Source organism: Peromyscus leucopus, chromosome 7, assembly GCF_004664715.2.
Source record: "Peromyscus leucopus breed LL Stock chromosome 7, UCI_PerLeu_2.1, whole genome shotgun sequence".
Lineage (NCBI taxonomy): Eukaryota > Metazoa > Chordata > Mammalia > Rodentia > Cricetidae > Peromyscus > Peromyscus leucopus.
Genome location: NC_051069.1, coordinates 14,782,609 through 14,803,926, shown reverse-complemented (window position 1 = coordinate 14,803,926; position 21,318 = coordinate 14,782,609). Strand labels below are relative to the sequence as shown.

General features: G+C 47.0%; 1 protein-coding gene across 3 annotated transcripts in view; it reads right to left on the bottom strand.

Moving 5' to 3' along the window:
- Positions 1–20,287, bottom strand: part of Pml (PML nuclear body scaffold) — a 31,508-nt gene extending 11,221 nt beyond the window's left edge. For 2 of the 3 annotated variants that reach the window (XM_028892502.2, XM_028892503.2), the window contains exons 1-4: positions 20,050–20,266; positions 17,804–18,261; positions 3,781–4,361; positions 2,617–2,687 (exon numbers count right to left, since the gene is read on the bottom strand). In XM_028892502.2, coding sequence (XP_028748335.1) covers positions 2,617–2,687; positions 3,781–4,361; positions 17,804–18,261; positions 20,050–20,178 — 1,239 coding nt within the window. In that variant the 5' untranslated portion in view covers positions 20,179–20,266. Of the gene's footprint in view, positions 1–2,616; positions 2,688–3,780; positions 4,362–17,803; positions 18,262–20,049 lie in introns of all 3 variants that reach the window. The other variant, XM_028892501.2, reaches the window with a different exon arrangement.
- Between the last annotated feature and the right edge of the window lie 1,031 nt (positions 20,288–21,318).

Below are 21,318 nucleotides of genomic sequence, written 5' to 3'. Positions count from 1 at the left end.
GACCTTGGGTTGCTGGCACCCAGGCACCACTTCAGTTTCCTGACAGGGTAAGAAGATACCTCAGGGACCACAGAGCCCAACTCCTCAGAAGATGCCTGACCACTAGCCTCGCTTGCTTGGCTCTAGAGACAAGCTGCTTGCTGTTGAAAGCAGCACCTCCCTCAGCAGCGATAAGAATTGCAGCAGTGAGAAAATCCGAGCCCAGCCTCCCGTGAGCTGGCCTCAACCCCTGAGTCTTAACTCTGTCCAGCAGCTGCTACATATTGGAATTACTTAAAACTCACTGGGCCTCAGTCTCCTCCCAAAAAAGTGGGATAATAACATTTGTTTCATATGACAATATGGACGAAATGTGCCAAACATCTTCAGCATATCTAAAAGAGTATACAGTACTTACAGAGTCCCATTAGTGGGGGTGATGAGGAGGGCTAATGAATATAATACTGGTTTTATTACTATTCCATGTCAGACTTGGTGCTCAGCGTTTTGTGCATCTATATCAAAATGAAGCAGGGGCGGCTCCCCAAAAAGTGAAAAAGGAGCTGGAGAGATGGCTCAGAGGTTAAGAGCACTGGCTACTCTTGCCAAGGACCCAGGTTCGGTTCCCAGCACCCACGTGGCAGCTCCCACTCATCTGTAACCCCAGTTTTAGGAGATCTGACATTCTCCTCTGGCCCCTGCAGGCACTGCACACACATGGTACACTTATGTGTAGGCAAAACACTTATACACATAAGATAAAAATAAATAAATCTTTTTCTAAAATGAAAGAATTTCCACATGACTTACCCATTCCACTCCTAGGCCCTGCCCCAAAAGGACTAAAGGTGGATGTTCCAATGCAAGCTTACACGTGGGGCTGGGCAGGCAGTTCAATGGTAAAGCAGCTGCCCACCCTGTACCAAGCCCCAGATTCAATCCTCAGAACAGGAGCAAAAGGTTTAAACATCTTATCTTTTTCTTCATAGCTCCGCAATTGCTGGCATACAAAAGGCTCTCCTCCTACTCAGGCCAGGAACTCCGGAGGGCAAGGCTGGGTACCTCTCCTTCCGTTCCCTCAACACTCCACTCACCAACATTAAAGAAGCAGAAGACAGTGAGGGGAAAGTCACAACTGATTTATCCTTAGAACAGCAGTTCTCAGCATGTGGGTCACGACCCCTTCGGGGGTTTGAATGACTTTCTCACAAGGGTTGCCTAAGTGCATTGGAAAACACAGCTATTTACAGTATGATTCATAACAGTAGCAAAATTACAGTTATGAAGTAGCAATGAAGATGATTTTATGGTTGGGGGTCACCATAACAGGAGGAAGCGTATTAAAGGGTCACAGCTTTAGGAAGGTTGAGGACCACTGGGTTAGAGTTTTAAAATCATAAATACTTTCTTTCCCTGCTGAGGCAGGTGCTGTGAGGGCTAGAGCTGAATCTCCTAACAGGACTGACGACGACGACAACGACAACGATGACGACGACGCAGTCACATTACCCTGAGATAGGCCTGTGCCTGCCTCCTGTGGCCTTTTCACCCACACACTGCTCCCCACCTCTTTCTGGACTCCTATCCTCGGCACTAAGGTATGACCATGGTGTAAAACAGGAAGTTTTGTAAAGCAGGGCACTGCCAAAGTTCAAGTTCAAACTGCTTCACCGCTGAGTCTCTTTGGGTCTGCATCTCTGCAAGAGGCCTTAGACTCCATGCTGTCTTGTAGCTCTAAAATTCTCAAAGTTCTGCCTCCCCCAGGAAGCCTTTCCCGATTGCTGGAGCCCACAGCAATCACTTGCTCGTGGGTCGCCCCAGGGCAAAGATAGAGAGGCTTAATATCCTTGTTGCCCACCAGAAGATCTGCTTGGTCCTGAGCCTACATCTCGACATGCAGACACACACAACGGAGTGAGCAGGATCGGGTGGAGAAAGATGCCAGGCGCAGGAAGGAACTGAGAGGACTTATGCTGCCGCAGGGGAGCCATGCCTACGAGTGTTGGTGGAGGAGAATGGAAAGGATGCCTGTGCATTTCTACCCTGGGAAGCACTAAGTCAGAGCAATCAGAGGAGCGAGAACTGCCTCGAGAATGAACAAACTTCCTGTCCCCAAAGGCATCTGCGTGAAAGTCATCGAGTCAAGGGTGCAGCAGAGGGAATACCAACAGGAGACAACCTAAGGGTGTCTTCCCACCCTGAGAAACTGTAGGTTTTGGGTATGGGATGGCCCTGGAATCTGTAGGATTGAGCTCTGACTCTCAGCCTTAAATCCAAGAACCATGGGGGGGGGGGGATGGAGGTGCACCTATGCCAGCCCCAGAAACTGGCTCATACATTTAGTATGAGCGTCAGGGATATCCTGTGTCACATCCAACAGGGCCATTGTTTCCATTTACTTCCTTCACTTCCTGCGCACCCCTGGGTCTGACCCCTCCTGAACTAGCTCAAGAGCTACTCAGGCATTTAGGAATGCGGCACTAGCCAGCCAACCCTTTCTTAACTCTTCCTTCACACTCTCCTTCTGAGGGATCCAGTCCAGCCATTTGCTGTCCCCTCTCAGGCATTCTCCCTGCTGCCACAGGACATCAGGACGCCTTGCCTACCACCTCTCCTCACACATCAAATCCCTCTCACCTGCTCAAGGTCAAAAGAGTCCCTGGGAATGCTGGCTGCCTCTGAGGTGGCTCTCCTGGCTACAGCTGCATCTGGAAAAACAAAAAAACAAAAGGAGAGAGAAAGCACAAGGGCAGTCCAGCAAGGAGAATTCTGGGCTGGGGCAGTGACGGGGAGGCGGTCCTTGCTTTTCCTGGGTATTCACTATTGAGCATGTCTCCACAGAGGGGCTGGAGCTGGCTGCTGCAGGCATGAATCCACCGAGAACAGAGGGGAAGGTAGCACGGCTCTAAATCCCAAGTGCACACCTTTTCATCTTTTGGGAATCAGCCACTGCCTAGATGGAGAAGATACAAGCTCATCTCCATTCTGGGACGGCACCTTTACAAGCCCGTAGCCATCAGCTCCAGGAGGGAGCCTTTGTTCTTGGAACCTGCCAGTCGCCAGTAGGGGTACCCCTCAATAGCTGCTCAGAGTTGACCTTCCAGCCCAAAGATTTAAACGAAAGACCTGAAGGTGTCCATGTGCCCTTATGGTCTCTGTTCTGAAAGGCCCTCGACGCCATCAGCTCATACAGGACGCAGCTCCTGGATTTTGATTCAGAGCCAAGCATGTCTCTGAGCTATGCTATGTGGCCCAGAATCTTCTCCCAGTTTGACAGGACAACTTCTGAGGTAGGAGCTGGTCTGCTACTTCTGTACCTCATAAGAGCCCAGTACTAGTAAGGACCTCAAGGCTGGCAGCTGGCTGCTTCATTCTAGGGAATTCTTCCTTTCAGTGGCTGACCAAGTACCTCCCTGCTAGATTTTCTGAGCCTCCTTCTCTCCTAACCTTACAACCCTGTTGACTTCTCTTTTCCTGGACATTAGGGACTTAAGAGGTCACATCCGGCTGCAAGGATACCACATCCTGTTCTCAGCTCAGCAGCTTCTCAATTTCCACATGTTCCCCAAGGCTGATAAAGTCACATCTATTCCACAGAGTCTTATAAGTTAGCCAAGGGCCTCCTCTGGGTGCCTGCCACACCAGATCACCATATCCTTTTATTCTGCCTTCTGGAACCCAAGACCTAATAGTTGTCTTTCATCTATCAAATGGAGATAGATCATCTTTTCTGTCTCGGCTTCCCTTGCGGGCCCTTCAAAGGTCAAACCAGCTGCCCATGAGCATGGCCTCAGCACTTACCTGTCCTCTGGGTGATACAGGAGATGAGGTCCTGCAGACACCACTTGAACTCCTCGAAGCCGCTGGTGCGCAGCTGGACTTGCTGGTTCTGGGGCTCCTCCTGGCTCAGGCGGCAGAGGGCCTTGCGCAGAAAGCTATGCATGTCCAGCACCTCCTGGTCGGAGGCATAGAGCTTCATCTTATCAACCAGCGCGCCACCACTGCGGATGCGCTGCAGCACAGCTTCCAGGTGGCCCAGCTGGCCAGCTATTTCCTGGTAGTCCCTCTGGTAGCGTGCGTTCACCGCCTCAAGCAGCTGGCGCTCCTGCGCCTGCACATGCTCTACCACCTGGCGGACGCGTGCGCGGATCCGCTCCTCCGTGTCTGCGCGCGCGTGCTCCAGCTGGCCTATGGTGGAGCGCATCTGCGCGTGAGCACTGTCGAAGACCCTGTCCTGCTCCTGCAGCGCCTGCGTCATGGTGCCCAGCTCCTCATACCGCTGCTGGATCTCGTCGCCGATGTCGCACCGGAGATGGTTGTGGTCGCCGTCCAGGAGGGCGCATGCGCAACACAGAGGTTTGGCACAGCCTCGGCAGTAGATGCTGCGGACACATAGGAAGGACCCAGTTAGGACAGGCTCTTTCTCCGTTTATGCTTTTCCCTACTCAAGTGTCTGTGTTTATGCTTATGATAACGGATCTATCCATAAAATACCAGAAGGTAAAAAGCTACTACAGAGCCTTTAGCAAGTTCGGGAAGTAAAGGCACTCGCGGCCAAGCCTGACAACCTGAGTTTGATTCCCTAGAACCTATATGGTGGAAGGAGACAACCGACTTCTGCTGTCCTCTGACCTCTACATGCGTGCCACAGCACACGTGCACCCACACACACACACACACACACATTTTTAAAAAAGCTTTTTTAAAAAAAAACCTACCACAGTAACAATTCCTCCGCCTATGCAGCAATTCAGACACGGACAGAAAGAAAGATCCACTCTCCGCCGTTTCTCACCAACCCCTAACCCTAGCTCTGACCCTACCCTGCCCACTCAGGCCTCAGTTGAGCAGGGTATGGTTTCTTCTTCCCACCTCTCCACGTCCAAACTCCAAAGCAGCTGATGTGCATGTCACTCCACGTTTGCAAGCACTGACCGGGAGCTTTTATCATTCCCTTTTCACAGACAAAGAAACCAGGACTTAACAGCTAAACGATGTGGAGGGCTAATGTTTGTTCCTAAACAATAAAATCATACTACAATTTTACAAGCTACCTGGTAACTTCCTTCTCTAATCTTTCACTCAGGACATTCCTTTAGTACACAGGGACAAACCTAATGTATTCTTTAATAGCTCCATTATAACTACATGGACAATTGTTTAGTTCAACAGGCTCCCTTTTGGCAAACACTCACGTGATTTCCTATTTGTGCATTTTCTTCCTGCCTTTCTTCCCTCTCCCTTTTATTTTTTTGACTGAAGTGAACAGCGATTAAATAACATAACATCCATGTTAGGCAGCCTAATGTACGGGTGCCTGTCTCTCTATGAAATAGAGTACAAATAATAGATTGCTAGATCAAAGAATGTATCTCTCTATCTTAATATTTTATGCATGTAAAAATATTAATTAATGGTAAGTATATGATGTTATAGATATTTTAATTAGTTGGATTTTTCCAGTTCTACAATGTATATCACAACATCATGGTATACGTGATATATATATATGTATATATATATATAGTCAATTTAATATATAGGCTAACAGAGACTTTCACAGCATTTACTGTAGTCTTTCTATCTAATTTTTGAATATGTTACAAGGTGAAGGGACTTTGAATGTGTGATTAAATTAAGAATCTCGAGGTTATAGGAACTGCAGAAACAGCTCAGGAGTTTAGAGCACTTGGTGCTCCTGCAGAGGCCCCCAGGTTGATTCCCAGCACCTACACGGTAGCTCACAATGTCTCTAACTCCAGTTCCAGAAGATCTGATGCTCTCTTCTTACCTCTGTGAGCCCTAAGCACACATGTAAGCATACATACATGTAGGCAAAACACATAAATAAATAAATCTTTTAAAAAGATTATTTAAAAAGAAGTTTAAGATTGAGAGATTATTCTGAGTTATCTGGGTGTCATCTCAAGAGTTGTAATAAAAGAAGGAAGGGAGGCAGGAGAGTGAGAGAGGACCTGATGGGAGCAGAGGCTGGAGTCATGTCCTCCTGATGGCTTTGGGGATGGAAGGGAATAGGTGCCAAGGAATGCAGGCAGCACAGACCCATTTCAAACATCTGAAGTCCAGGGGGACAAGAAAAGGGATCTGTATTGTTGTAAACCCGAGTTGGTGGTGATTTGTTATAGCAGCGATGGGAAATTAACACAGGAGCCAGGTAGCAGCCTCGGTCTAAGTTCTTAACCACAGTAATTCTGTGGCTTCAAAAGTTACTGGGAAAGATACTTTCAGCGACTTCTCCAGAGATAGTCTGCAATTTACTCTCACCCCCCCCCCATATTAAGAAAAAGCTCACTTGAGACCTGGGGAAAGGTCTTACCTGGGGCCACTTTGGCCTCAGTAACCAAGGCCAACACGACCCGGAACTATCAACAGAATGCTGCTGGCCAGACCCTGGTCCTCTGCTTTACCAGCTCTCATCCTCCACAGACCACTCAAAGTGAAGACGCCTCAGCACTCAATCAGACGCTGGAGGCAAAGGATTCCCAGAGAGCCCAGAGTGTGGGAAGAGAACAGGCCCCGAGCGCACAGCTCTTCCATCCATGACATCTGATCTAGGGAACAGGGTCCTGTTACCCAGAGGCGGAACCAGACTGAGATAAACAGCAGTGGCGCAGAGGGGGGACTGTTCCTCAGGAGCACGCCATTTGCAGGTCAATGACCTTCCAAAGCCCCTAACTCTCTGAAAAGGCTAGAGGTAGACCCAGAATCAGGGTGACCCATCAAGGGGCTGCCACTTAGACCCGGGAGTGATCTTAGCCAAGTGGTTCCTTCCCCCTCATCTGAGGGACGCTCACTGGGCCTGTACTATTATTGTGCTTGGCACCTTGAAAGAGGCAGAGGTGAGATGGATGTCTGCCCAGGGTTCTGTGCCAAGAACCTGGTTTAGTCAAGACAGAGAGTTGTATCTCCAGAAGGGCATATGGCCAGTTACTTCCTTCCAGAATACACAAAGGAATTCACTAAAACACCACTGAGTCAGCAAGAAATTACTCAGCAAAATGGACCGTATCACACCAGGATTGAAAGAGTGACAGAGAAAGGAGATGGAGGGGGGGGGGGGAGGAGGAGGGGGAGGAAGGGAGAAGGAGGGAGGAAGGGAGGAAGAGGGTGGGAGATCTTAATTCTATTCCATCAAAGGAAATAAAAACAAATTGGGGTGGGTGGGGGTTCAACTCACAACAAATAATCCAAAACTGTTATAAAATACTTAGACATGCTAGCAAGAAATATGCAGGATTTATTCAAAGAACATAACAAAAACTCATTAGAAATAAGTCTAAAGAACAGAAAAGTGGGGCCAGTGAGACGGCTCAGTAGGTACAGGTGAGAGCCACCCAACCTGACTACCCGAGTTGGATCCCTAGGACTCACATGGCGAAGAAAATAACCCCAGCTTCTTTGAGTGGACCTCCACATCTGTGCCGTGGCAGATGCACACAGGCACAAGTACATAATCAATCAGTCAATGTCCTGGCATGGCGAACCGGAAGAGGGCACAAAGCCCAACTCCTAACCAAGAAGCTACCTGCAGCGGACAGAGTTTTCTTCAGTGAAGCGACATGGGGTGTATGAACCACACTTCAGGGCAGGCCTCGTGCTCAGGAGTAGCTGGACAACACAGAAACACAGAGCTGATTCCATGGTTTTGCTTTTTCTGTTTGCCTTTTTTTTTTTTAGAGAGGAGAGAGAGAGAACATGCAGTTGGTTGAGTAGGGAGGAAGATCTGGAGTTGGGAAAGGGGAGAGAATATGATCAAAATATATTGTATGAAAATTTTTAAAAAATAGCCGGGCAGTGGTAGCGTATGCCTTTAATCCCAGAACTCAGGAGGCAGAGGCAGGTGGATCTCTGTGAGTTCGAGGACAGCCTGGTCTACAGCGCAAGATCCAGGACAGGCACCAAAACTACAGAAAAACCCTGTCTCAAAAAACCACAAAATAAATAGATAAATAAGTATAAAGAAAATTTTAAAACAATAAAGAAATAGATAAATGTAATTTTAAAATAAAAAAGATTCTTAAAACCCAGAAAAGTAGATGAGGTTCCTCATTAGAAAGACTAAATATTGTAAGAATGTCCATCCTCAAGATAGCGTAAATATTTTAAAGACATTTAAATCTAATTATGAGATTTTAAAAACTTAGCCAAATGATTATAAACGTCATATGTAGGAACCGATGAACCAAATAGCAAAGAAATGTTTGAAAAACCTGTGGAGGGAAGGCAATGGGGACTCTTCTCAGTCAGGCAGCACTTGCTAAAACAAACATGGAACTAGAAGAATATGAAGAGTCAAAGGACCTGGCTTAAAACACTGGACACACCACTCATTCAGTAGGTAGTATTCATTGTGTCCTGGGTCCCCAGCTCTTCCTGACATTCTTAGGGCAGTGTATGGCACCACCATTCTCAAGCCAGACACTGTGGGGTCATCAAAGATGCCTTCCTCTCTACCACTTCAACAACAGTTCACCAGTAATTCTTTTTTAAGATTTGTTTATTTATTTTATGTGACTGCTCTAGCTGCATTATGACTTTATGCCAGAAGAGGGCAGCAGATCCCACTATAAATGGTTGTGAGCCACCATGTGGTTGCCGGGAATTGAACTTGGGACCTTTGGAAGAGCAGCGGAGCCATCTCTCCAGCCCTCACCAGTAATTCTTATTGTCTGAGTCTACCTTCATCTACTTCAAAAACGTTAGGAGGTCAGCTATGTGCAGCAGAGGCTTGGACAAAAAGATGTGACAGAAAAATTCTGGCTCCTCACCTGTCACATCACTGCCACTGTCTTAGTTTTTGCTGATCTGGGGCACTACCCAAAGCTTGGCCTATCTTGGTCCCTCCTACTCCAGTCAAGACTCCCCAGTGCCTCCACCCTGTAATTTCCAAAGGAGAAGCTGAGGTGTGGGTGTGGAAACTGTGCCCTTTATGGTCACAACCAAAAGAGCTCATGTCAGTTACATGGTAATAAAGAAGACCCAACTTTTTCAATAAGATTAGAGAACTGAGGGGAAAATTCATTGAATTTTGTGATGATACATTATAATTACATACTGATGAATATGAACAGAATTTGCCAATAAATGTTGCAAGAAAGAAAATGAATTTGGGGACTGAGAAGATGGTTTAGTTGGTAAAGTGCTTACTGCACAGCATGAGGCCTGAGTTTGGGTCCCCAGCACTCACAAAAACAAGGCATGGTGACCCACATCTGTAATCCCAGCCTGGGGAGGCAGACACAGCTGGATCCCTGGAGTTTGCAGCCTGTCAGTTTGGCAGAATTAGGGAGCCCCAGGCTCTGTGACTCTGTCTCAAAAAGTAAGGTGGATAGCAACTGAAGTCAAGACACTGACATCAACTTCCAGTCTACACACAACACACACACACACACACACACACACACACACACACACACACACACACAGAGAGAGAGAGAGAGAGTCATGTACATAGTCATGTACGCACACACACAGTCATGTGTACACACACATGCACACAAAGAAAAAGCAAGCTCTATTCTACAGATATTTTTTACTTAAGTCTGATCTATTTTCACTAAACAAAACAGCAAACTAGAATATCTAAAATAGGGTTGGAGAGATGGCTCAGAGGTTAAGAGCACTGGCTGCTCTTTCAGAGGTCCTGAGTTCAATTCCCAGCAACCACATGGTAGCTCACCATCTATAATGAGATCTGGTGCCCTCTTCTGGCTGGCAGGCATACATGCAGGCATAAGATTGTATGCATGATAAATAAATAAATAAATCTTTAAAAAAATATATATCCAAAATGATCAGTTAAGGCCATGAATTTAAAAAGGATATTCACACCGGGTGGTGGTGATGCACGCCTTTAATCCCAGCACTTGGGTGGCAGAGCCAGGTGGATCTCTGTGAGTTCGAGACTAGCCCGGGCTATCAAGTGAGTTCCAAGAAAGGGGCAAAGCTACACAGAGAAACCCTGTCTCAAAAAACCAAAAAAAAAAAAAAAAAAAAAGATATTCAGTAAGAGACTAAGACAGCATGCTACTCTATTAGATAAGCAACATATAAAAACAGCCAACTCTGCCATTTACTTATACCCATCTTGAAATACCACACTAACCTTAACAGCTTTGGCAGAATATGTCCAAAGTGTAAGATATGCCATGCCAGAAATTTGTTACAAAATTCAATGACCAAAATTCATCATTAAACATTAACAGAATCTGGTGATATGCAAAACAGACAATGATTCCCTATGTGACATAGCAATTCTGGAATTATCAAGTAAGTTATAAAAATGACTATTATGTGGCTTTGCCTGTCTATGACAGTTAATTTTGGTTAAATGTTAATCAAATGTTAAATAAGTGCCCTTCAAAGTGTACTGATACTGTTTGGTTATTAATAGGAAAACACTGAAAAAATAACCCAAAAGGTGTGATATCAGTGGTAGCAACACAGGGACAAAGGTAAGAAGGCAGAAAGTGAGGAGAAAGAAGAGTGATGTAGGAAAATGTCACTGAAAATGTCACAGAAGTTTTAGATGATGGAGTCTGGCAAGTTCCGGAATAATTTGATACAAAATGCTCACCATCAAGACAGCTTGGATGTCTTAGGTTTCTAATGTTGTGATGAAACACCATGACCAAAGCAAGTTGGGGAGGAAAGGGTTTATTCGGCTTACACTTCCACAGCACTGTTCATCACAGAAGGAAGTCAGGACAGGAACTCAAACAGGGCAGGAACTTGGAGGCAGGAGCTGATGCAGACGTCATGGAGGGCAGCTGCTTACTGGCTTGCTCCTCAGGGCTTGCTCAGCCTGCTTTCTATAGAACCCAGGACCAGCATCCCAGGGGTGTCACCACCCACAATGGGCTAGGCCCTCTCACATTGATCATTAGTTAAGAAAATGTCCCAAAGGCTTGTCTACAACCCAAAGTTATGGAGGCATTTTCTCAGATGAGGGTCCCTCCTCTCCAGTGACTCTAGCTTGTGTCAAGTTGACATAAAACTATCCAGGACATTGGCTAATTAACAAATTTCAATAATCAGGAACATCTTTGGGCACTAAGACAGAGAAGAGGGTGCTGGGGAGACGGCTCATGCTTGCAGATGGACCTGACTTTGGACCTCCAGCACCTGTGTGAAAAGCTGGGTGTAAAGGTCTATCCAGGGGATGAGCTCCATGCTCAGTTACAGACCATGCCTCAAAAAGCAAGGTGAGTATTGAAAAGAGACAGCCAGTGTCAACCTCTGGCTTCCATATGTACAAGCATGCTTACCCGCCCCCCCCCTCAACACATACACATTTGAACACATGCTTACACACACACACAAAGACAGAAAAAGAAAATCTATTTTCCCTTGGCCCTCAGCTTTTTTTGATGAATAAAATGCAGCAGTGTGTACAACATTCAGATGGAAAAAGAGTGACCCAGGAACACGAGACTTAGCTAAGATGTCACTCAGGTCTATGAGCAGCCACGAATAGTCTCAAACCCAAGAGAGACGCAAGCAGCTTGGAACACAGGAGTCCTCCTTGAAGGAAAATATTTACTATGTCCTTCAGTCAGGAGCTCAACCAAAGCACAGAATCTGGGTGTTGATAGTATGCAGCTCAGGTGAGTAGTAAACACTCATCCCGGATTCCATCTCCAGTTGTGGGGGGAAGAAATCCAACAATTTGGGGTTTGTGATGTAAAATGGACAGAGTTCAGGAGGAAACAAAACTGCAGGAATAGGAACTGAGCATTCAGACTGCCCATGGCTTAGATTCCATGAGTACTAAGATGGAGTGCTTCATTACAAACAAACTATTAGACTTCAATAGGTTTTTAAAAAAAGTATTTGTGTGTGGCGGCGGTGGTGGCAGCGGCGAGGGTGGGGGGGGTGTTGGGTAGGTCAGAGGACACAGCTTATGTGTGGGGATCAGAGGACAACTTGTAGGAGTCATTTCTCTCTTTACCTTGTAGCCTCTGGGATTAAACTTAGGTCACCAGGCTTGGGAGCAAGTGCTCTTACCCATTGGGCCATCTTGCCAGCCCCTCCAATAATTTTTTTAAAGTCTAGGCATTGAGGTTTAAAAAAGGTGAGCTTAGAGGAATCTTTTTGGAAGGGTTCTCTCTCTCTCCCTCTCCCTCTCCCTTTCCCTCTCCCTCTCCCTCCCTCTCCCTCTCCTTTTTGGTGACTGGGGATCAAACCCAGGGCTTCACACAACTCAGCAGATACTCTACCACTGAGTTTCATCCCCAGACCCTAAAACATACTTTGAAGTTGGCAAGCCTAATTTGTTTTTCTGCTAAATTCAAGGAAAATGAGACTTTACATTGCTTTAACAGCATGCTTCCTTTTAACAGTACAGTTCTAAAGGAAGACACTCTGAGTTCTAAATAAGCAACCTGCAGAATCCTTCTGCTAGCTGCAGGCTGCAGGAAGGGGAAGACCGGCAGGTCACGAGAGACCACGCTCGGCAGTCAGGAGTCCTTCATCCTGTTCTGTCCCCGGGTGGGATGAGCCCTCCTTCTAGGTTAGTGCCTATGAACACTGTGACCTCTCATTTCCTTCTCCTTTGGGCAGTGGAAACAGTCTTGGCAGGGGGCTCGGGATTAAGATACCACAGAGAGACCATCTCTGAAGATGGGCAGGTGCTCTACCATGGAGAGAAGGAAGGTGGGATCAACTCACAACACTCCGTTCTGTAGCTCTACGGGAGAGGACTCCTAAGGAGTCAGGAGCCAGCTTTACCCGATGCCGGCTATAAACCTTTGCCCTCGTGTCTGCCCATACCTGGCATTTTATTTTCTTTGATTCTTTTGCAGTAGCCATTTTTTCTGAGGCACATTAAAGGCATTTCCCACTCCTAACATCAGTATGGAATCAGACTTTCTTTTAAGGAGGACACACCCATGAGCTTTGAGAAAGCATAACTCTGGCATAGGCCAAGCTGAATGGCCCCTAGCATTCCGAGCAGCTTTTCAAGGAGAGTACTTATCGAGCCAGCGGTGATAATACTGAGACTCGGCTTTGAATTGGTTGTCCCCCAGGACTCAAGCCTAAATGTAAGTAACTTCCTTAGCTCTTATAATCCTCTGGCAACCCTGGGGAAAGAGCCTTTTGTAAATGGAGTGGCCTTGGCAGAAAGCCAGGCCACAGAAATACAGAGACCTTCCTGGTGGCACAAGCTATGTGTCTAATCAGGCTGGGGTCAGGCACCAGACCACCTTTCCTGGCTTATATGAGCCATCAACCATTTTACACTCCAGAAGCTAACTGAACATTTCTCGCTCATTTTTACAAATTGTTTTTCATGGAACTCACAGGACTCAACAAACCTCTCCAAAATATGATTTTAAAACTGCTTCTAATTCTCAGTCAAATACAAGGCCTTCGTCCTTCAAACTGCCTGGCATTGCATCTGAAGCCATCTCCTGGGGCCTGGGAGTCCTCACTAGGGAGCACTGTGCTGTGTGTACTCAACACAGCCCTCAAAGACACCAATTCTCATTTGTTTGGCAACAGATGTTTCAATGCCCAGCATGAAGTAAACTGTTGCCTCCCTAATTGATTATTCAGTGGCAGATGGACAGACAAACAGATGTGGTTCCAGTTGGCTTCATTTTATGAGTTGGGAATCAGTGAGAAAAGCCTGTTACCATTCAGGCTCACTGCTAACCTACACTGTCAAAAGTCTCCATGCCCATCTCTGAGCAGTTAAGCCCAATGCCACTGCTGGAGAAGAGAGTCCAGCCTTTCCAGGGACTAACACTCGAACCCTGATCTTGCCTTGAGTTAGTTTTAATTCTTTGTTGTTTTTTTTTCCTCCCTCTGAAACATCCCAAGGGCCAGGTGTGTGGAGGAGAAATCTCTTTTATCCACGTAATATCCTACCAAATGGAGCACGGGTATTCCTGGGTCTGAAGCCACATTTCCTGGGTAAGTGCATTTCAGAACTGAGGAAGGAGTCCCTAACATCCTGTCTGCTATGTTCCCAACTGCAGGCGGTAACCTTGCTTCTGCCATGTGGCAGTGCTCCTCGTGGGCCAGAAATCAGTCTCAGCAACGCCATGAGCCCCAGGAAAAGGCGTACTGCACGACAGATTCCCCAGGGGTGGGTGAGTGGGTAGGCAGGAAGGGTGGGGACAGGCAGGGCTGGTAAGCAAAGCAGAACCACCAGCAAGTCCACCTTCAGCAGCAGCCTAGCTTGTCCTGGCTTTGTCACAGCTTTGCCATTGGATGTCATCGGTCCCTGCCCGGAGCTGCCTTTCTGTCACCTGCTGCCAACCATTCCAGCTTCTGGAAAGTCTTGGAGACTTTCCACCGGGCTTCTGATCCCATTACACTTCTTTCTTTTCTTTTTTCTTTTCTTTTTCTTTTTTTTTTTTTTTTTTTTTTTTTTTTTTTGGTTTTTCAAGACATGGTTTTTCTGTGTAGTCTTAGCTGTCCTGGAACTCACTCTGTAGACCAGGCTGACCTTGAACTCACAGAGATCCACCTGCCCCTGCCTCCTGAGTCCCAGAATTAAAGACATGCTCCACCACCACCCGGCCCCCACCACACTTCTTTAATTTGATGAATAAGTATTCCATTCTCTCCATACAGCTATAGTACCTGCCTACAGACTTTGATGCCTTGGCTGACTTCCCTCTCCCCAATCCACCAGACTTTAAGCTCAAACATCCAGACACAGAGAGCCCTAGATCCCTATCACTCATAAGTGTGATCTAGGCCTATCAAGTGGGCCTCCAGGTCCCACAGGCTCTAACACCGTGAGACTCAGTCTTTCCCCGCCCCTGTCCCTTCCCATAGATCACAAATAACCTAAGGGGGTTCCTTTTCCCTCCAGATTCTATACTTCAGTTTCTGAACATACCCAACATAAGGTAATAAGTCCTGCCAAACAGTTGTGATAGAGAAATAAGAAAGCAACTGATCAAATAAACATTCGCCTAGCAGCTGCCAAAGTTGTCCACTTGGGACAAAGAACCAGAGTGCAGGGAGAGGGTCTAACCATGACTTCCAGCAGTGAGTGCCCAGCGGCGTACTCCATTGTCTCATTGACACTCTATAGGGTACTCAATGACAAGAGTGTGTGCATGAAAAAAAAAAAAAGAGCAAGCTGAACAGGGTGAATGTTCTGGAAAGTGTGAAATAAAGTCCTGACTTCTCCCAAGCCCTGTGTGTCTGACCCCAGCTCATCTTTCCTTTCCCTGCATAGTGCACTGTCTAAGACTCACAGATTCCCTGGTGCTCTACCTCACCCGTGACGCCTTCTCCTTCTGGCCTTTCTCTTTCCTTCCTCAGGGGCACTGCTAATCTAAGTCATATGACACCCTCTTAGAAGCTGCCTCTCTGTCCAGCCACGCTGGGCAGGTGGACTTCTGCAATCTAGACCTTCATGCCTTGCTTCCTTCTTCCTTCTGCCCACACATTGGGGATCAGTGTCCTGGGCAGGTACTGCTATCAAGGGAACACAAAGGAGAAGGTGTGGTCAGAGTCACTGTGGAAACACAGGCTCAAAGGGTAGTTAAGAGACAGGTTCCCTGCCTGGTCACTCTGCGCCTTTGCTGCTCACTGCTGGGTCTGTTGGTCCACCCCAGGCACCCAAGAAGGCAAGGCTGGGTCTGTCTGTACTCATACTCCAATACTTAACAGAGAACATGGCGCACTGCAGGCCTGGCATGATGGTGGGCTGAACCAATCCACTCCACAGGCATGGTGGTCAAATGCCAGTGACCCGAGGGCAGACCCTAACCCCCTACCCCGCCAAAAGCCACCTCTTGTGCTGCTCCCCAGCATGAGCTACATGTCAGCTCAATGACAAAAGCCAGGGTGGTTTATTTTGACTTGTGGCCAAAGGGAAATTGTGGATTATTTACGACATTGAGGTTGGTGGAAAAAAAAAAATTCCCTAACCATTAGTTTAAAAAAAGAGAGAACAACATCCAAAATTGTCCCCTGGCCTCCACATGCACTCGTGAGTGCATGAGAATACACACACACACACACACACACACACACACACACACACAATTCATATTGTACTTGTACAGACTTTTAGAAATCATTCTTCCCAAATATAGTTAAGTATAAAAACCTATTTACATGGCATTTATATTTTTTAGCACTATAAGTAATTTTTTTTTTAAGGCAGGGTCTCACTTTGTAGCACTGGCTAGCCTGGAACTTGCTATGTAGACTAGATTCCTCAAACTCATAAAGATCTGCCTGCCTCTGCTCCCCTAGTGTGGGTAGTGAAGGCTTCCTGGCTTATGAGTAATCTTGAAGTGGCTTAGAGTTCCCAGGAAGATGAGCACTTCTCTGAGGGGTGAAGAAATCGATCATCCCCTATGAAGGACTGTATTATCATGCTCAAAGAAATGAAAGATGACAAATTAAAAAGATTAGTATAAAACAGACAGGAAAACCTAATGCAGAAACCATATATATACTTCATACTAAATTGATTATACTTACTGTTACAGAGAATAGCCTAATATTAAAATATTTCAAAATGTAACTAACTAGATAGGAATGAAATTAATAGTATATCAAAATCCAAGTTGAATTTTTCCTCCTAGGAACCAAAAATCCAGTTCAAAGAAAAGACATTCATTTAACTCATCATACTAAAAGCTCATAGAACATATAGAGATTATTTTTTAACATAGACATGAGCTCTTCCTTAGATTGCATTAAAGCCATACACCATCAAGAGAGAGACTGATGCATTTGATTGCCTAAAACTAAAGAGTTATTCTAAATACGATATCACATACTAAGTGAAAGACTATCACCACAGAGTCTTACAGAGGGACGAACTCCTCAAAGGAAAAGCAAACCAGCCTTCCAACTGGCAGTTCACAAAGGAGGAAACACAAGGACCCGTAAACAGACAGGAAAGCCTTTGAATCTCAACAGTGCCCAATGAAATGCAAATAGAGCAGCAGAGAACGCTGAGGAGGCCAGCAGGGGCGGGCAGGACTCCTCCGAGACCGGAAGCAAGCTCCTGGAGTACAGAGTCTGTAGGTTAAGGGGTGTCCCACATGAGGAAATGCTTTCTGCTGCGGCTAATTTCCCAAGAACTACTAGTCCTATTAGGCAGAACCGTATGCAAGCAATCTGCTTGTGAGGAGTCAAGGGTTCATGTAACATATACTACCTTATTTGCTAAAAAGGAAGAGACAAACCCTTATAAAGCTACTCTACCTGCACGTATATTCACAAAGAAACTTAAAAGAAGCATTCGAAATTAGTAAGGGCAGCTGCCCTGTGAAGAGGGAAAGTGTTGAAAACTAAGCGGATGGGAATGAAATAGAGAGGGCACTCTCTTATTATAGTACAAATTTTGTTTGTGAGCCATATAAATACATTCCCTATATAAACATGAAATTAAAATATGCCGTTTAACAAAAATAATTACAAGTGAATTTCTCTTGTCTTTTTCTTTGCTCTTTTCATATAGACATTTTCGGCCAGCACTCCCCGATGATATAGTTTCAACTTTTCAGACACCGGTTACCTGCCCTTTATCTAAACTTCCAGCCTTACTGAGACTCCCTGGGGCCCCCGAGGAAGAGTCCACTCTTCAGACATCTAAAATTCTGTGGCATGTACTAAAACGTACTGTTTTTACACTTCACTTGCAATGACACCCTGAAAAATTTTGTCCTAAAGACATACTAGGTAAGGGGGAAAGGATGATTCTGCAGCATTATATAGTTCAGAGGGGCATTAGAAACGACTACAAGCCAGCGGACCGCATTCTGAGCGACGAGCCTCCCCGAAGCTCCCACCCCTGGCTCCAGGATGCTCCACTCACTTGGTCGGCGCCGGGGTGCGATGGTTGGTATTGGAGCAGAAGATGTTGGACTTGCGCGTACTGTCGAGGAATTCGCGAACTGAGCTGTCGCGGAGCTCGGCCAGGGGCCGGGCCTCGTGCTTGAGGTACCACTGGTGCGCGTCGAAGCATTTGTGGCACATGAGCTGCTCACACTCGAAACACCAGAAGTCAGCCGACTCTTTGCAGCGGGTACACGCAGCCTGCGCATCCACGATCTGCCGGAATACCGCCAGGCGCCGCTGCAGGCTCTCGAAGAACACGTTATCCAGGGCCTCCTCCGCGCCAGCCCCCGGCGCCTGGCAGATGGGGCACCGCAAGCCCGGCGCCTCCAGGCATCCAGAGCACAGCGTGTGCAGGCAAGGCAGCAGCTTGGGGCACCTGGCTTGGGCCTTGCAGCCCGGGCAGCGCAGAAACTGGAATTCCTCCTTCATGGCTTGCTGGTGAACCAAAGAAAGAAATAAGGCCTACAGAAAGCCCAGAAGTCCTGTTTCCCCCACCCCCGCCCCCGACCGTCCAACCCATCCCTTCATCTGGAGGCTGGAATAGGTAGGACCTCGCATTCCATTCCAGGGAGTCATTGGATCATGCCCTGGCTCATCGGCACCCCAGTTATTCAGGCCTTGAAGCGTTCACTGAACAATTTACCGGGCCCCTATCTACTTACCATTAGACCCACTGGTAGGCCCTGAGATACAAGATTGGATACATCTTCGCCTTCAAGGGACTCAAGTTTGGAAAGCCGATACACAAAAGTACCAACCTCATATACAGTGCTTATGGTTCCCAAAAAGTTAGACATAGAATTACTAAAATCAAAACTTCCACCTTTCACATATACCCAGAAGAACTGGGGAAGTGTTCCAAGCAGTTATTCATATACTAATGTGCCCAGCAGCACTAACCACAATAGTCACAGCGATCCAAGTACTGACTAGCACGTGAATGCATGAACAAAATGTGTCTGCACATATAATGGAATAGTATTCAAACTTTAAGAGGAATGAAATTCTGATTACATGCAACAACATGGATGAACCTTGAGGACATTATGGTAAGTGAAATATGCCTGCCATAAAGTGAGAAATACTATGCAATTCCATTTATATGAAATATTAGAATAGTTAAGTTCATAGAAACAGGAAGTATAGCTATTGTTTGAAGGGTACAAAGTGCTCCAATACAGTGCCTGGTGCATGAGAAGTATCTATAAATGGTAACTAGTCCTGTTAATCCTTAGCTATATAATGCTAATAATTAAAAAGTTATGGCATTGTGGCATTATTTGAGCTTTTGTGAAGAGGAAAGGGGGAAAAGAATAAGGAAAAAAGGGATAGAGGTAGTTTCTTTGGAGATAAGTATGGCAGGTTGAGGTAAAACTTCCAGGAGGACCAAGAACTTGGCTTCCTTAAGAGAAGCCACATGAGCAGGGCATGGTGGCACACACCTTTAATCCCAGCACTCAGAAGGTAAGGACAGGTGGTCTCTATGAGTTTGAGGCCCGCATGGTTTACACAGTGAGCTCCAGCCTTGCCACAACTATATAGTGAGGCCCTGTCTCAGGAAAATAAAACAAATAAAAAAATCCCTAAACCTCATACACATAAAAATAAATCTATGAAGACCAAAAGAGAGAGAAGCCACATGTGTCGCCTTGGGTTCAGCCAAGACAGCACTTCAGTCGGGGCTGAGTTTTGTTTGTTCTGGAACAAGGTCTTGCTGTGCCGTCCTCAACAGTCTTGAACTCTCTGTGCAGACCAGGCTGGCCGGGAACTTACAATCTTCCTCCAGCACCTACAGCATGAGTACAGCTGCTCCTGGCATGTGCTACCCCCGCTGTGAGGGGGTGTAAATGGTTTTGTCATGTTTGGGGCACGTCTTTAGCTCCAGGCTAGGGCAAAGGGGACTCCTGGCCTGGCCTTCTCCCTGGACGTTTTGTTTTTTTTTTTACAACTGAGGTAGGAGCTAAAAGACAAGGCTCCAGGGGGTAGGAGTGGCCCATCTCATTGCAATCCGACTATACCCATGGCTCCCCTAACTCCTTCTGGTTCCTCTTTTTTATTCTATGCTATCCGTCCTACCCCTGCCCAGACAGGAGGATGAAGACCTTGGTGTCTCTCTAGGACACTAAACTGCCATCTCTATAAAAGCCTTCTTCATTCTCAACTCCCCCACCAAAGTAAACAAATAAAGCCCTATCAGCCCTTCATCTCCTAACCCAGCAGTACCTCCGCGGGGCTTTGGCTGTGTTCATGGTCTTCGGAGGGGTCCTCCGGGGGAGGCATAGTGGGCGTGGGGGTCAGGGCAGGGTCCTGTTGGAGGCAGGGAGATCCAGTGGGTGAGGGCGCCTTCTGCATGGGAACCGGTGCAGTTTCGATTTCTGGATTTGGGTCTGTGAGGGCGGGAGATGAATCCCAGACTGCAGCCAGAAAACTGAGCTGTCCAGCGGGGCGGTGCTCGCCGAGGGCCCGCCTCCCGAGAGGAAGTGAGACAGGGCGGGGGCGTGTCTAGGGGCGGAGAGGCTGGTTCTAAAGTCACACTTCGGGAGTTGGAAGAAAAAGACTGGGGAGCTATGGAGCCCCCTCGGGTAGAACCAGAGAGGTTAACCAACCAACCAACCAAACAGAATGGTGGCATGACTCTAGCAGAAAGATCGCGAGTTTGCTCTACGAAGAGAGATCCTGCCACGCTCACAATATGCATACCAGGAGAGATGCAGAGCTGACTGGCTGACAGGCATTTCCTTGCTCCAGTTCTGTCTCTGAGCTACTCAGCTCACCTCACAGCTTCGTGCCTCCCTAGTTAAGAACCCCTCTTTGAGAGGCTCTTTCTTTATTAAGAAATAAACCCCTCTTTGAGAGAACACCCAAGTCACCCCAAATGGAGACTTAGACCCAGTATTGGAATGGGTCTGCCTGGAAAGGCATCCCTCCGCTGAGAATGGAGCATGCAGGAGGAAGTCACTAGGGATTCAGGGTTGTGGGGACACTTTAAAGACAGGCACCTGGAAAGGAGTGGAGGTCTGAAAGAGGAGAGCTTGTTTGGGAAGTAGTCAGGACCATTTTCAGATTTGAGATGGAGCTCCTGAAAAATGATACCCGAGAAGAGGAGATTAATCACAAGGCAGGAGATGGGCCAGTTCTATTTGATCTGAGAGTCGGTGAAAGGTTTGGTACACGTTGTCAGCTACGTCTGGCTGATGACCTTGAGACAGGAGGCTTATGAGAAGGGGCCATGGGATGCCGAGGAGGACCTGAGTCAGGTGGGAGGGCGTTGGTGAAAGACAGAACAGGGTGATGCCTTGGGTGACCGTGGGTCTGGTGAATGTGAGGTGGGAGAGAGCAGGGAGGCAGGGGGGAGAACTGGCCAGAAGCAGTGAAGAGAGCAAGGAGATAGAAAGGGAGCTCTTGGCCAGTGAAAAGAGATTCCGAATCCAGTGGGCGAGGGAAAAGGCACACTTGATTGGCCAGTGCCTTTGGCTTCCACTTCAATCTATT